Source organism: Nannobrachium achirus (genome assembly GCF_963921795.1).
Source record: "Nannobrachium achirus genome assembly, chromosome: 13".
Lineage (NCBI taxonomy): Eukaryota > Metazoa > Chordata > Actinopteri > Myctophiformes > Myctophidae > Nannobrachium > Nannobrachium achirus.
This window is the reverse complement of record NC_137833.1, coordinates 53,447,054-53,462,606: the sequence shown is the minus strand read 5'-3', so window position 1 is coordinate 53,462,606 and position 15,553 is coordinate 53,447,054. Positions and strand designations below refer to the sequence as shown.

Here is a 15,553-nt window from a genome sequence, read left to right as displayed (position 1 = left end):
TGGCTCTGTTCCAGATTGCATCCACATGGCAGTGTTCCAGTGCTTTGACAAGTTGCTTTGATTCATTCTTCCCTCATCCTTATCTCGATGATGAGATATTGTCGTTTCTCGGGTGGAAACCTTGTATGTCCAAACCGTTCGCTTTTCTATCATTTAAAAAGATGAACTAAACGAGTGAAAACAGCCGATCTACAAGCACACAACGCCTCGCACCGCGAGGCGTTGTGTGCTTGTAGATCTGCTGTTTTCACTACAGTTGTGCAACAGCCTTTTCTGATGAAGCAGGGCTTTACTTCGCGAAGAAACATACACACTTGAAACTTGGAGATACGAGGTTTCTGCCCGACGGTGATGATATAATGCAACGTCTGCAGGAAAAAGCAAAGTGTAAATACACACACAAGCAACCATAAACAGAAGTATGGGTTGAAGTATAAAGCTTTATTAGAAATGTGAAGGGACCCGTTGTAATTCTATTCCTTCTGTTAGCGTGATAAATCATGTTAATTTACATGTGTGTGTGTGTGCACAACAAGCCTGATGTCACATGCATAATAGAGATTTTAATCTAACGTGACGCTGTGGAATTTACTAAACAAGCTGACAGAAGTGCTCAGCTAAGCAAATCTTAAAGGCGGGGAGGGGAGAGGTGAATTGGCTCTAATAATCCTCTCTCTTCGTCGGTACAGTAGTGAATTAGATGTAAACGCGCACCAAAAACCGACAACACTGGGACGCATTGTGAGCTTGGAGATAGTCTATTTCCGGTGAGAGGCATGATGGCGCTAAACAGCTAAATGTAGTTCTAAGCGCACGTTCAATGAGGAAGGAAGATCTCTTCTCTCACACTTCCATGTTTTGCACTTTGGATTATTGGTGGGATTTCTCCTATACATTCTTATCCACCTGTTTCCGCAAGAATTTACTGTAGAATTGTCTGTGTGACACATCCGGTTAACAGCAGACATACAAGCTCACGTCGCGTCGCAGTTGCGACGCGACGCACTTGTAGATCACACTCAGCTGCGACACCGGAAATGGCCGGACACCTTCTGCGCAATGCACGATGGGACGTTGGAAACTCGTGGTCGTGGATATGTTAGATGTTAACCGTGTCAAATCGCCAATTTTAGTTAGTAACAAAAGGTTGTCAACAACTTGATCAGACCCTTATTGAAGCATAGATCGGGCTTGTGTGCAGGAATGTAGAATTAAGTGTTTGCTGGTGAAATTACTGCATGCTGTCGGCTAAGATGCATCATGTGTGTCACATTTGTGCAAACTATTACGTATTAAACCCCATACGTTGTTGATGAGCGTCCCTTAGGGCCTTTTCAGTTTTCGCTCCACATTAAATATCTTCACAGAAAACAGACGATATGCACGCTCTTGTGAGCCTGCGAATCTGCTATTTTCTGCAAATTGCTTTCCCCCAGAAGACATATGCTGGGGTTTCAAGGGATTTTTATTAATGATCATTAGGGAGACTCACAGTGACATTGAAAAGACAACAACATCGATCGCAGAACTCAATTAACATACAAAACAATTCAAAAAATAAATATGTCTCGTCTCTTGTTCCTCTTGCAATACAAAGCACACGTTAGTTCAAGTTGGCAACCATGGCACTTAAATTCTTTCAACATTAAGAAGAGTCATTATGTTGAAGAGTCACTTGATTTAGCGGTAGTTGTCGTTCATTAAAAAGAGCAGTGTTGTAGCCTAAATCATCCAGAGGGAGCGATGACGATCCACTTGGTTTTGGGCTTTTCGTCTGTCTGTGGACCGACAGAGAGCGGTCTGATGGGTGTGCCACAAACGCTTTCCCGAGAGGGTCCTGATCCACATAAAGGTCGGGAACAGCTTGCCTTAATATTTTGTGCTCGTATCATTTCGGACAGGCTCAGGAGCAGACTCATATTATATTATACTGTACTGTATTATAGTATGTGGACACTTACAGTTGTCATCCTGTAGAACACGGCAGCTGTTATTCTGCTGTGTAGTTTATCCCAGTTCTGTCTGATGGCTTTGCAGTGTCCACTTGACCACCTAAACCCTCCATACTTAGTAAACTGGACATGAGTTGCATCACTTTGCATTTTAATGAAATAGCTGATCTTTAAGCTCACAACGTGTGCCTGAAGACATCCCTGCAAGCCAAATGACGTCATGATGACGTTATGATAACGTCCTCCGGTGACGTTCAGAACTCGGCCAGATCACAGCCCATATGGAGACGATCTTGACGTCATTACCAGGACGTCACATGGACATTTTTGTTTGACAGGATACTTGTTATTGTTTGTAATGTTAGTTGAAATATGAGCATGTAAGGTTATATTCTGGGACATATCTGACTAGTTATGATATTTATCTGGCCTCGATCAGACCCTCTCTGATTAATCCAGGACGTCCGTTTTTGTGGGCAGGATTTATGTTGGTTGAAATCAGGTGATATTCTAGGCCAGATCTGACTAGTCATGGTTTGACTTGATCTGGCCCCAATCGAGACGTCACTGATTGGTCCAGGTCCTGACCGTGCTTGCTGGGATGCTATTTCGGGGCAAATCCCCCCCAAATCCATTTCACTCCGGTTCCTGACGACGCTGCGTGGCCCAGGATCGATGGACGGATCGCATTAAAGGACAACTTTGTTTTTTTACAACCAGGGTTCATATTTTAGATTATAATTAGAGAAAAGAAAAAGTGAGTGTTAAAATGTTTTCATTTGCTTCGTTCTATTGTTTTATCGCGTGCTAAAATGTGGGGCATGCGTACGCGTCGCATGGGGGCATGCGTACAACTGGCTAAATATGTCTTTTTAGACACAATAAGCCAGCAGTTTCTTTATTGCTATTTACAGTAACACTTCTAGCCCCCATAAGTCACATCTAACCATGAAAGGTTGTGTTGTATCTTGGGAATGGGCTTATTCTGTGTAAAATGACATATTTAGCCACTTGTACGCATGCCCCCAACCACTGAAATAAGAATCTCTAAAACAATAGAAAGAAGTAAATGAAATAATTTTAACACTCATCTTTTATATCCTTTAATTACAATCTAAAATATGAACCCTTGTTGTAAAAAACTAAAGTTGTCCTTTAAGAAGAAGGAAACCGACGCTAAGGAGAAGAGATCCACTCCAGCCTGCATGCGATCCTCATCCTCACCTCAACCTGGAAACAAAAGCGAGGAGAGAAAATTAATTCATCAAGGAGACAATCTGTCTTCTCCTCTCCTCCCTCCTCCATTCTCGTGCCGTTTCTTTCTTTGTTTTCTGTTGCAGAGCAAGACAGCAGCACCGCGATCAGAGGGAGCGACGATGACGGCGATGCTATAGTTAGCATCAGAGCCACAGCTACTCATCTTCCACGGGGCGCTTGTTTTGTTGTTGTTTTTGTTAGTCTTTTAACCCATTTAGGCCTATTATTGAATGCTTTAACTATTGAAAAAAACAGATATACATTGTAGATCTGCTATTTTTGTAAAAGTCGTGAAAATGTGTGCAAATCTTTGAATATATGTACTTTTAAAGCGAACGTTTGTAACTCAAATTTTGCTTCTGGGTGGTCCCTGGAACTAACTATTTTGAGATGGGGGTCGGTGGCCAAATATATATCATTTTGGGGGTCCTTCACATGAAAAGGTTTGAGAACCACTGACATAGAAAATAGGTTTTTCTAAAAACCTTAGAAGGATTCAAAAGACACTTCATAGAATCGGGTCAAAATTCAAATTTTCACGATTTCTCAAAAATAGCAGATCTACAAGTTCGGAACGCGGTGTGAGCTTGTAAATCTTTTCAATAGTTAAATCATAAAACAATAATACACAATAATGCGTACCCGGTCTAAATCGTTTAATAATGCGGCTGAATCACTTCTACGTCGACAGCAACATTGATTCCTAAAAGATGTCACCATGGGGATTATACGAGGAGAAAGATGTCAGAATAAACTCGTCATTTGCTTGTCACGCCGTGCTTTTGAGGTGGTTTGAATGAGCCGTAATGAGGCGTTTGTTTGTAATGTAAAAAAAGGAATGTTTTTCTTTTTTTGGACACACAAGCTTTCCACCCCACAGCAACTGTTGCGTTGCCTGGCTGCCTCCATCTCTTTCTCATGTCTTTGATCAGTGCCACTTCCCATAATGCTTTGGTCTCTGCTCTTAAAGAAGTGCAGCCGCGGCAGGCTCGGCATCACAGGCGCGCCCTGACAGGTTTATAGATTCAATCAGTGGTGTGATGTCTTGAGGAAACTTTGGAGCTTCATTCTGAGGCATCGGTGCAGGAAATGAAGACGGTAAATTGTAGCCCCCGCACGCACGCACGCACGCACGCGCGCACGCGCGCACACACGCACACACGCACACACACACACACACACACACACACACACACACACACACACACACACACACACACACACACACACACACACACTTTAAATTCAGTGTATTATTCAGTCTTATCATAGCAGGTTAGCTTTAACTCTTGTTTGGTCAGAAGATAATATTTAAAAGGTATTTTAAGGTATATTTAAAACATAATTCTAGTTTGCCGTCTTGCTGGTAACATAAGGGAAGCTCTGAATCCTCTCTGTTGTAAACCTCAGGGACTGCACCAGTGCCTCTAAAACCTTTTATTTTATTTCATGTCTGGTATGCATTAGCGCCACCATGCTGTTACTAGATTTACAAGTAAAAACATATATTTCAGATGGAAATCTGTGTATTTTGGCCAGGAAAGTCTCTGTAGCTGGTCGGACCTAAATCAATGACTAGGTTCTTCTTAAGGCTGTCCTATTAAACTGCCCTATGGCTAAATGATACACATATTGATAAGAGATTGAGGCTACGTACAGACGAAGACGATACACTGAGTCGTTTTATGGGGCGCCCGCTGGCCTACTGGTCCAGGCGCATACCACATAGGCTCAGTGTAGCCTGGGGGTGTGTCGCTGGTTCGATTCCCGATCCCGACTACCTTTGCTGCGTGTCACTCCCTATCTATCATTCTCCACACTGTCATATCAATAAAAGCCCAAAAACATATCTTAAAAAAAAAGAAAAAGTAATTGCGTATTCGCACACCCAAAACGCTGGCTCCGTGTTTTCGTAATGGACGGCGCCTGAATTACATAAAAGGGATAATATGACTGCAAAGTTAAAGGGGCAAAACCGACCGAAGGAATAAAGGGTGGAGCACGTCCTAGCTAGCAGTCACCTCTGTGCCTGAGTGCACATAAAAGTGTTCACTTCAGCCTGTTTTAGACTCCCTATAGCAGGGGTCTTCAACGTTTTCATGCCAAGGACCCCTTAGTTGAGAGAGAGATGAGGCGGGGACCCCCACAACCTGTTCATAGATTCCATATACTGTAGTGTCATCGTTTGACAGCACAATCATCAGCGTATTTTGAATTCATGACCAATTTGTATTTTCAGATATTTAACCACTTGAACTGTCGTCTGTCAATACTTGATAAACTTGACCTTTCACTCTGTACTTAGTCAGCTCTTTTTCCCCTCTACACCAAAGCTCTTTGGCGAAAATAGCCGATCTACAAGCTCACAACGCCTTACAGCGCGAGGCTTTGTGAGCTTGTAGAGCTGCTATTTTTGTCTAAAGTTCTCAGAATATGGACGCTAGGGTTCAAGTGGTTGATATACAGTAAGAAAGCAGGAAAAAAAGCTTCTAAAGATTTGGAGAACCCCCTGTAGTAACTCTGAGGAACCCCTAGGGGTCCCGGACCCCCTGTTGAAGACCCCTGCCCTATAGTCTTAATCGAAAGCCTTTCTAAAATGGCTGTGAAAGAATAAAATAGGCACTTTAGCTTTTCACATCGCTCAAACTTTCTGCAAGTAAAAAACCCCTTCCGTTCAACTTAGAAATGAGGAAAAAAGGAGCTGGTTCGCGTAACACAAATGAGCAATAAAATAAAGATGGTGCTCTCAACTTGTCTTCACCAAAATAGAAGTATATACTGCCGCTTCCTAAAACTAATGGCTGCCTCCCAAATCCCAATCCCTGCGCACAGTAGCTCCATTTCTTTAAGTGCTTGTTTGGCAGCAGGCCCGTTACACTGTAACTTTGACTCAGGTACGTCGAGTACAGTGTTGAGTGTAAGTACTTTGTGCAGCAAAGTACGCATCCTCTGCCCCCCGCCCCCACCTCTTTTTTTCCCCCCTGTAAATATTTCTAGTTTTGCTTTTAGTGTTGTTGCTGAAATATGTCAAGTATGCTGTGTATCGATGATGAATTGAGTATAGACCACAATGGAAAGAAGCCGTGCTGTTTCTAGGCCTGTAACAATTATTAGGTAATCGTCTAATCTCAATTATTTGTGATTGTCGACGACAGAAACACAAATCGTTAATCGCAATTATCTGGGTAACAATCAATCGCCATGTAAAATGACGTAATCGTGACAGCCCTAGCCGTTTCCAAACGTGCTAAGAAAGTATTGAAACAATCAATCAATCAATCAATCAATCAATCAATCAATATATTACAAGCACAGGGGTGTCACACCAAATTCTGGGCCCTGGGTACAAGGATTCATTGACTGGGAACGCATTATTACGCATTATTTTATGCTTCAACTATTGAAAAATAGCAGACATACAAGCTCACAGCCGCGCTGCGAGCTTGTAGGTCTGCTATTTTTGAAAAATCGTGAACATTTGTGTCAAATCCTTTGGAAAAACCTGTTTCCCATCTCAAAATATTTAGTTCCAGGGACCCCCCCAGAAGCAAAATTTGAGGTACAAAAATATATATAGGCTATATATCAAAGATTTACACATTTTCACGATTTTTCAAAAATAGCAGAACTACAAGCTCACAGTGTGGCACTCGGTGCCGCTCTGTGAGCTTGTAGATCTGCTATTTTTCAATAGTTAAAGTAGAAAATAATTAAGGCCCCTCCACCTTGGGCCCTAGTAACTCAGGCCCACTTTTCCCCCCCTTGAGACGCCCCTGCGTACCTTGGACACATGGCAGGGCCTCACGCATCATTGCTGGTCTCTGGTCTCCTCTTGATTGGGAGCGAGCAGCAGATTCGGTCCCGTCTGTGTCATGGATGGTGGTTGGGTTTATTTCTTCGTGCTTGTTGTCTTCAGCGTGTAGTACACCAGTACCACGTAGGTGTGATGGTACAGCAAAGCTGCTGGAGCTTGTAGATCTGCTATTTCTTTGGGGCTAATAATACCACCCCAGGATATTTCTATGCTGGAGTTTCAAGAGTCCTGAAGGCTTCCCTTGTGCTTCTCATTTCTTGCGGTGTCCGGCCCCCAAAAGTCTCATTCACATTTTTTAAAGTGCTTTTAAAATCATTAATACTGTTATACTGATTTTCCTCTGTGTTGTTTTGAGTTCACGGTGTTATTTAGTTTTTTTTTGTTTAGTCCCGTTAATATTGTAAAAGAAAAATGGGAAAACATTAAAAATAATATAATCATCATCATCGTCTCTGGCCTTAACACCAGCAGTGCCACTTCTCTCAGCATATCGTCACTGTCGGGCAGAAACCTCGTATCTCCAAGTTTCAAATTTGTAAATTTCTTTGCAAAGTAAAGCCCTGCTTCATCATACAAGGCCATGGCACAAAAGTAGTGAAAACAGCCGATCTACAAGCACACAACGGCTCGCACCGCGAGGCGTTGTGTGCTTGTAGATCGGCTGTTTTCACTAGTTTAAATCATTTTAAAAATGATAAATACAAAACAAGCGGTTTTGGACATACAAGGTTTCCACCCGACAACGACCATTTGCGTGATCGTAGGAAATGTTTTTTTCTTTCTTTTTTTTCAATATGCACAAGCCATCTGTGCACCAAATGCAAACAAAATATTGGCTAGCTGCCCCGCGTTGCGTTTTCGAAAGGAGACAAAACAGGGCTCGTCCTCACAGCGGTGGTGTTCACATGGAACTCGTGTTCCTGTCAGCTCCCGCTGCCCCCCCCCCCCCCCCCCCCCCCCCACCGGTCTCTGGGGGTCCGGTGGGCCCGGCTTGGAGCCCTGTCCGGCTGACATGTGGACTGTTCCTTCAGATTGTGGGCTGGGGGGGAGGGTCAGTCAGCACGGGCACACACAGACAACAAAGGGGGCTTGAGGCCCCTGCCCTTTTATCCGTCTGTAAAATAGTGCCCTCTCCAGAAGTAGTGAAAATAGCCGACCTCCACGCTCTCAACGCGTCGCGCTGCGACGCGTTGTGAGCTTGGAGGTCTGCTATTTTCAATATTGCCCTTTTTAAAAAGGTGCCCTCTCTCCAGACCATGAATGCAGCATATAACACACAGGGAGCCTATTCCGGCTAAAGTCGGGATTTCAAATCCGACCGCCGAGTGCTTTTCCCGACTTAAGTCAGGATTTAAAGTTTCCTATTGTAAACCTTAGCGTGCGGTCTGTGGCCCCCCGGCCGGCACTGAAGCAAAAACTCAAATCCCCATAATCCATCGGGAGAAAACGGAATCAGGAAGTGTATTCCACCGTTGGAAGCAATGGAATGATCTGCAGGAAAATGGCTTTACCTCGGAAATCTATCTCCAGGTCCCCCGGCAGAAGCAACTGAATTAATTAATGGCAACCACTGTGCCAATTATGGTGAAAGAAATGCCTTTCCGTGCCATGCCGCGGCGCGGCTCAACGGAATTGCCTTTTTTTCCCGAACTCTCCTGAACGTGAATGCAGCATTTTTATGTTGAAAGAATTGCTCTCCCTGTCTGTGTGTATAAATCCGTGGCGTACACCGCTTGCTTAGTCGAGCGCGGTGTCATGCGCCGTAAATAGCCGATCTACAAGCTCACAACGTGCCGCAGTGCGGCGCGTTGTGAGCTTGTAGATCGGCTTTTTTTTTCGCCATTTCGCCATCCCCCAATAGTTCCCTTTTAGAGATGTCAGCCCCCGGCCAACTCTAACATTTTCTGCACGTCCCTTGGTGACAGGGGGAGGGCGTACTGAGCTGAGGTAGATCCACATTGCCATTCCATTCTCTTCTCTGTGAGTGCCCTCACGCTGTTTCGTTTTGTTCTGGAATGGAAAAAGTTTTGGAATTGAGGCGTTTGGTCCAGAAATCTCTGAAAAATTAATTTAAACGCAAAGGATTTGAAAATCACAGAATCGAATCCTCTTCTTCAAAAGCAGTTTTGTTTTAGTCATCAATTCTTGAATCTTTTTTTCTGACAGGCACATTTTGTTTTTGTCCTCCCACCACTAGGGGAGCCAGCTAGCTGTAAAACCTCCTCCTCCTTCCCCTCCTACACAGAGCTCTCGTCGGGCCGGGGCAGCAGCTGCGTGGTGGTGTGCTTCCTCTTCTCCAGGATGCGGTTGAGCTCGTCGGTGAAGGAGTGGCCCGGGGGAGGGGCGGGGCCAGGGCCGGTGGGGGGGGCGACGGCGTCCGAGTCGCACTGCCTCAGAAGCACGTAGCTGTTGCCGTGCATCCGGCGCAGGACGCTGGGCAGCGTGGCCGACAGGCCGCTAGGGGGCGCTCTGGCCACCGCCGTCAGGAGGCCGCCGCCGCCGTCGGTGGGGAAGAAGTCGTACTCCGACGGCGGGGAGGAGGAGAGGAGGAGGAGCTGTTGTTCAAGGTCGGCGGGAAGGGGCGGGGCCGGCGGGGGAGGCTGGTCCGCGTGGTTGGGGGACGCGTGGTGTCCCTCGCCCGGAACGATCTGGAGGAAGCCCCCGTCCTGCACGTCCACAGACAAATAATCACCATTAAAACCCATTTAGGCCTAAAATTAATGAATGCTTTAACCAGTGAAAAATAGCAGATATACAAGCTCACAGCGCGGCACCGAGTGCCGCGCTGCAAGCTTGTAGATCTGCTATTTTTGAAAAAAAGTTGTGAAAATGTGTGAAAATCTTTGAATATATGTATTTTCAAAGCGAACGTTTGTAACTCAAATTTTGCTTCTGGGTGGTCCCTGGAACTAGATATTTTGAGATAGGGGTCCGTGGTCAAATACATATCATTTTGGGGGTCCTTCACATGAAAAGGTTTGAGAACCACTGACATGGTAGTCTCTCAAGAACAGACTAACTGAGCTCCAGTTATATGAAAAGGACCTTTTCTTTGACGATGGCTGGCCAGATTGCTGACATAGAAACATAGGTTTTTTTCCAAAAATCTTAGAAGGATTCAAAAGACACTTATAGAATCGGGCAAAATTCTAATTTTCACGATTTTTCAAAAATAGCAGATCTACAAGCTTGCAGCGCGGCACTCGGTGCCGCGCTGTGAGCTTGTATATCTGCTATTTTTCAATGGTTAAAGCATAAAATATTGCGTCATATTGTGTTCAGGCCTAAATGGGTTAAAGACGTTTTTCACACTTTTAGAGCATTATCTGTAGTGATAGCCCCTAAACAAAAATGTTTTCACTTCCAAAAATACTTTTTGTCATCAGGCTTTTATGAACACCCTGAACAGATTTTAATTTGCTCGATTCAATATTTAGATATTTGATGTAAATGTTACCAGGCCTCCTCCTCCAGGACCTTTCCCCATACACACCCATTGTAACTTCAAACTCCATTTTAACCATGATAGGTTCATTAAAAAACACCCATTATTTTTTCTGATGACTCATACTACCCTCCTAATACGTGAGCAGGCCGTGTTTTTTTCCTGAAAAACTTTTTCATTTATTTTGAATAATTTGTTATTCTATTAAAAAATGTCCAGCTTTTGTGCAAATCTTTGAATATATCAAATCCTTCAAAGGTTTTTTTGAAAAATCTATGTTTCTATGTCAGTGGTTCTCAAACCTTTACATGTGAAGGACCCCCAAAATGATATGTATTTGGCTATGGACCCCCATTTCCAAATATTTTGTTCCAGGGAGGGTCCCCCCCAGAAGCAAAATTTGAGTTACAAATGTTCGCTTAAAAAACACACATATTCAAAGATTGGCACACATTCTCATGACTTAAAAATAGCAGATAATACAAGCTCAGTGAGCTTGTATTATCTGCTATTTTTCAACAGCTAACTTTTGGGCCCTAGTAACTCAGTCCCACTCCCCCCCCCCCCCCCCCCCTGTGAGGCCCCTGAACCGCACGACGTACCGCCACGTCGCCGTGCTGCTTGGACGTCCCGTTGCAGACGTTTCCGTTGGAGATGGTCTTCAGCTCCATGTGGGAGGAGCTGCGGTGCGTCTTCTTCCTGCCCCTGCTTCCGTGCTGCTTCCTGCGCTGGTGGTCTGGGTAAGCGGCGGCGGCGGACGCGGCGGCGGCCGCGCGCAGCGAGTATTTCCCCCGGTGGCCGGCCTGCAGGCAGAAGCCCACGTAGAGCAGCACCACGGTCAGCACCACGCACAGCCCGCCCAGGATGGTGATGAGGGACAGGTACATTGCCTCCATGTTCCTGCACGGGAGAGAGAGAGAGAGAGAGAGAGAGAGAGAGAGAGAGAGAGAGAGAGAGAGAGAGAGAGAGAGAGAGAGAGAGAGAGACAGTAGGGCTGTTAAAGGCAGGGTAAGTGGTTTTAATACTATATGGCAGCACCTCTTTAAAGGGGCCCCACCATGCTTTAAAAAATATATATTTTATATAAATATACTATTTATACTATGCTATATACTTATATAAAACATAATACAGTTTTATACAGGTTTTAGCCTAAACAACCACTCGGATATTGAAATTTCATGTTCTGTCTGTCTATAATTCCAAGCCGTTTCAGATGCAATATCAAAATGCCTTTTGATGGCAACGGGGCGCTATCTTTGGGCTAATCGGAAAACTTTGGGCTACATTGGAACGATGCAGTGTATCGTTCCAATTTTAGCATGGCACCATGCTAATCTTTCCTGTATCGTTCAAATTTTAGCACCACTTTACCACCCCGTAGTCTCAATAGAATCCACCCCAAAAGTACCGCCTCCTTCTCTTCAGTTGCCAGGAAACTGAAGTGGAGGGGCGGTGCCCTGGTGTGACATCACACCAGTCCCCTTTTCAGGAGAGAACCATTCGGACACACCCACTCAGAAAATCACAGAAATGAAAACCAAGGCTTAGAGTTAATGAATAGACCGTTTGTCAGCCTTCTGATTGGTCCCTGAGACTCCCTGACTGGCCAACCAGAAAAAAACATTCACTTTTTGCTATCGGGGGTGGAGTTTGTGCAGTGGAGAATGTTAAATGTGGCTTTCAAAACTGTCCGCAGTGCGCGACACGGCGATCGCCCGGTACGGCCGCGATCTCGGCCGTGATCTCGCTCATCATAATGAATAAGCTTCAACAAACTAGTTGACATGGACCATATCAATGGTCTAAGAGTCACGATTGGGTACATATATTTTAAATGGGCAGAATTACGAAAAGCCAGCCTATTATGTGAGGTTAGGATTATAGTTCTGTCCTCTTCCTACCCAGGATGCAATGCGCGGTCTATTCTCTTTCTGATCCAGAGGATTAAACTAATTAAAACATTTATTTTCGGGGGGAAAACTACTGTTTTGCTATGTAATTACTGTACCTTTTTCTTCCCTTTTTATTAATATCACGTAGATGTGTTTTTTGTGGTACCTTATATAGCTGTAATGAGGCTATGAAGGGAAAAAAAATCCCATCCACTACCACTATAAAAGAATCTGCAAAGAGGATTCTGTCCCACTGGGATTAAACAAATTAAAACATATATTTTCGGGTAAACCCCCTGTTTTGCAATGTAACTACTGTACCTTTGTCTTCCCTTTTTATTAATATCACCTAGATGTTTTTCCTTTGGTACTTTATATAGCTGTAATGAGGCTATGAAGGGAAAAAAAAATCCCATTCACTGCCACTATAAAAACAATCTGCCCAGGGTCAAATGTCCTATCATAGTAACAGGGCAGAATGGGGCGGGATTTGCAAAAGGGCTTATTGTATTTTTTTGGGTGGAAAAATACACTGCGAATAATGAAATACATGAAAAAATAGAAATGTGTGAATTTTGTGGTGTGGTCCCTTTAAGAAAATAGATAAAATGAATGGAAAACAAACAAAAGGACAACAACCTTGGCGAGAGAAAGTCGGACTGCGGCAGGAGAGGAGCCGGCCGGCGGGGCGGCGGCGGAGGAGGCGGTCCCTCGGAGGAGGAGGAGGGGGAGAGGGGGGGCTCAGCGGACGCGGTCCGAGGGGGGTGGCGGCGAGGAAGGACCGTCGTTGATCCCCGGGCCGTCGGTGGGCTCGACGTGCGGGGGAAGAGGAGGAGGACGGGGAGGAGGCAGGCTGTCCAGACGCACGGTCACGTCATAGGCCACCACGGCCACCCTGACGCTGTTCTCCAGGGCGTAGCAGATGTACCTGTTGGTTGGAACAGTGGCGTCAGTTGTGCTTTGAGTATCGCTTTTTTTGTGTGTAACATGTTACTTATGAGCGTTGAATGTTTCTTGGTTAGTTTATGTATATATTCTTCTTTTTTTGTGCTATTTATCTATCTGTCAGTTCAGCAAAAGCTAAGGTATGGCAACATGACTGGTGTCTTAACAATTTTGCTGCCATTTTAAACATAGCTGTAGTAAGCAGCTGCCAATTGTCCTTACCTTTTAACGTGGGCACGCGCACGCATCGTGCACAATCTGTGCGCGACTCATCTAGTAGACTGTAGACTCGGTGACAAGCTTTCGAATAAAAAAACCCCCCATTGAAATAGACATATCCGTTGCCACGCTGTATCCCTGCTTATCCGCCAGTGTTTACATGAAAAAACATTGAAAAAAGCCAACTGTGCGCTATGGTAACAAGTGGACACGTTCGCGCACAAAACGCACGATATGTGCGGGGATCATAATCCAGGCGTGTAGAGACTGGATCAAAGTTTCCAAACGCAAAAATCCGATTGAAAAACGAGTGTTCCATCGCCGAGTAGCTTTCTCTTCTGTTACACTGTAAACCAACGGAGGCGGGACTATGGCCCAGGCTCAGACCGGATACGGAAAGCTAGATCCGGTCCAGACCGGAAATGACCGGATACAGTTAGGGGGGCGGGCCTAAGGAGCCAGAATCAGCGAAAATCTGCGATAATACTTTTAATCCTTTCATAATGATTAAAGCTAATTAAACTTCCGGGATCGACGGGCATGGCACCGCGGTACAGCGGGAAATCTACGGTTTCTACGGGGATCGCCCAGAATGAGTCAAGACACCACCATTTTTTATTTATTTTTTGCCCCTGGAACAACATATTTGGAGATGTGGGTCGGTGGCCAAATGCATGCAGTTTTGGGGGTCTGTGACATGAAAAAGTTTGAGAACCACTGATTTAGAAGGAGGATTTAGAAGACATTTATAGAATCGGGTCAAACATATTGAAAGACTTGCACAAATGTTCACGATTTAAAATTTTAAGAAAATAGCAGATCTACAAGCTCGCAGCGTGGCACTCGGTGCCGCGCTGTGAGCTTGTATATCTGCTATTTTTCAATAGATGAAGCATAAAATAATGGTTAAAGCGGTTCAAATCGAACATGACACAGATTTGTGCTCCCGGTCCAAATGGCTTAATGTGCTTTGTCCCTGATAAATTAATAAAATGAATACCGTCCGCCCTGGTCCGGCCGGGCACCGATCAGCAGCAGGCCGTCCGTGCCCGTCCTGAAGCCCGAGTCCAGGCCATAGCCGTGCAGCTCGGCGCCGTCCAGGGTCCACACAGGCGTGGCCAGGTTGGAGCCCAGCTCGCACTGCAGCAGCACGTCGTCGCCCGCCACCACGGAGCGGCTCCGCTGGACCGCCAGCTCTGGAAAACAACGCAGCAACACCGGACGTCAGGCACGTTGCATCAAAGGTGGCTTGAGCCCCTGCCTTTTTATCTGTCTGTAAAAAAGTGCCCTCTCCAGACCATGAATGCGGGTAGTGAAAATAGCCGACCTCTGCTACTTTCGATATTTTCACCAAAAGGCCCTTTCAGATATTTCAGCCCCTACCTCTCTAGCATTCTCTGCACGTCCCTGCCGGACGTAAGACTATCAGCTCTGGAAACAACATGACAACCAGTGGTGGAACACGTTTCTTTTTTCTTCTTTTTTTTTTTACTTAAAGGAGTAGTTCACCCCCAAAATGACTTTTTTGCTATTGATTACTCATGCCATGGAGAGTAGAGTTCAATAATATTTTTTGGTTTTTGTCACATTCCTAAGACAAAAATTTTATTCAAGTAAATTTACCCCCATTGATTCCGGATGGGGACCCGTTTCTAAACGGGTCCCCATCCGGAACGAATGGGGGTACATTTATTGTTATCACATTTTTGTCTTAGGAATGCGACCAAAAAACTAAAATATTATTGAACTCTAGTCTCCATAGTGTGACTAATCAATAGAAAAAAAGTCATTTGGGGGGTGAACTACTCCTTTAAGTAAAAGTATCAATATTTCAATGTGGAAAGTAAAAGTAAGTAAAAAGTAAAAGTCCGGAATTCAATATTTACTTGAGTAAAAGTACGAAAGTATTCGTATGAAAATGCACACATACCAAAAGTAAAAGTACTCATTGTGCAAAATATCCTATTTCAAGTTCAAAATGTATTTTTTTTTCCTACAAGCTCACAATGCGTCGTGAGCTTGTAGA

At 44.7% G+C, this 15,553-nt stretch overlaps 1 protein-coding gene and 1 long non-coding RNA gene across 3 annotated transcripts in view; both read right to left on the bottom strand.

Annotated features, from left to right (window-relative positions):
* Positions 1-420: 420 nt before the first annotated feature.
* Positions 421-7,654, bottom strand: LOC308297647. The gene is made up of 2 exons (XR_013962676.1): positions 6,991-7,654; positions 421-3,182 (listed from the first exon to the last, which is right to left on the bottom strand). It is a non-coding gene; the product is annotated as an uncharacterized lncRNA (long non-coding RNA).
* Positions 7,655-11,185: 3,531 nt separating this feature from the next.
* The window catches only part of LOC308297645 (semaphorin-4G-like), a 98,207-nt gene continuing 93,839 nt past the window's right edge, over positions 11,186-15,553 (bottom strand). For both annotated transcript variants that reach the window (XM_080741160.1, XM_080741161.1), the window contains exons 15-17: positions 14,528-14,723; positions 13,003-13,291; positions 11,186-11,368 (exon numbers count right to left, since the gene is read on the bottom strand). In XM_080741160.1, the coding sequence (XP_080597286.1) occupies positions 13,105-13,291; positions 14,528-14,723 (383 nt within the window). In that variant the 3' untranslated portion in view covers positions 11,186-11,368; positions 13,003-13,104. The remainder of the gene's footprint in view (positions 11,369-13,002; positions 13,292-14,527; positions 14,724-15,553) is intronic.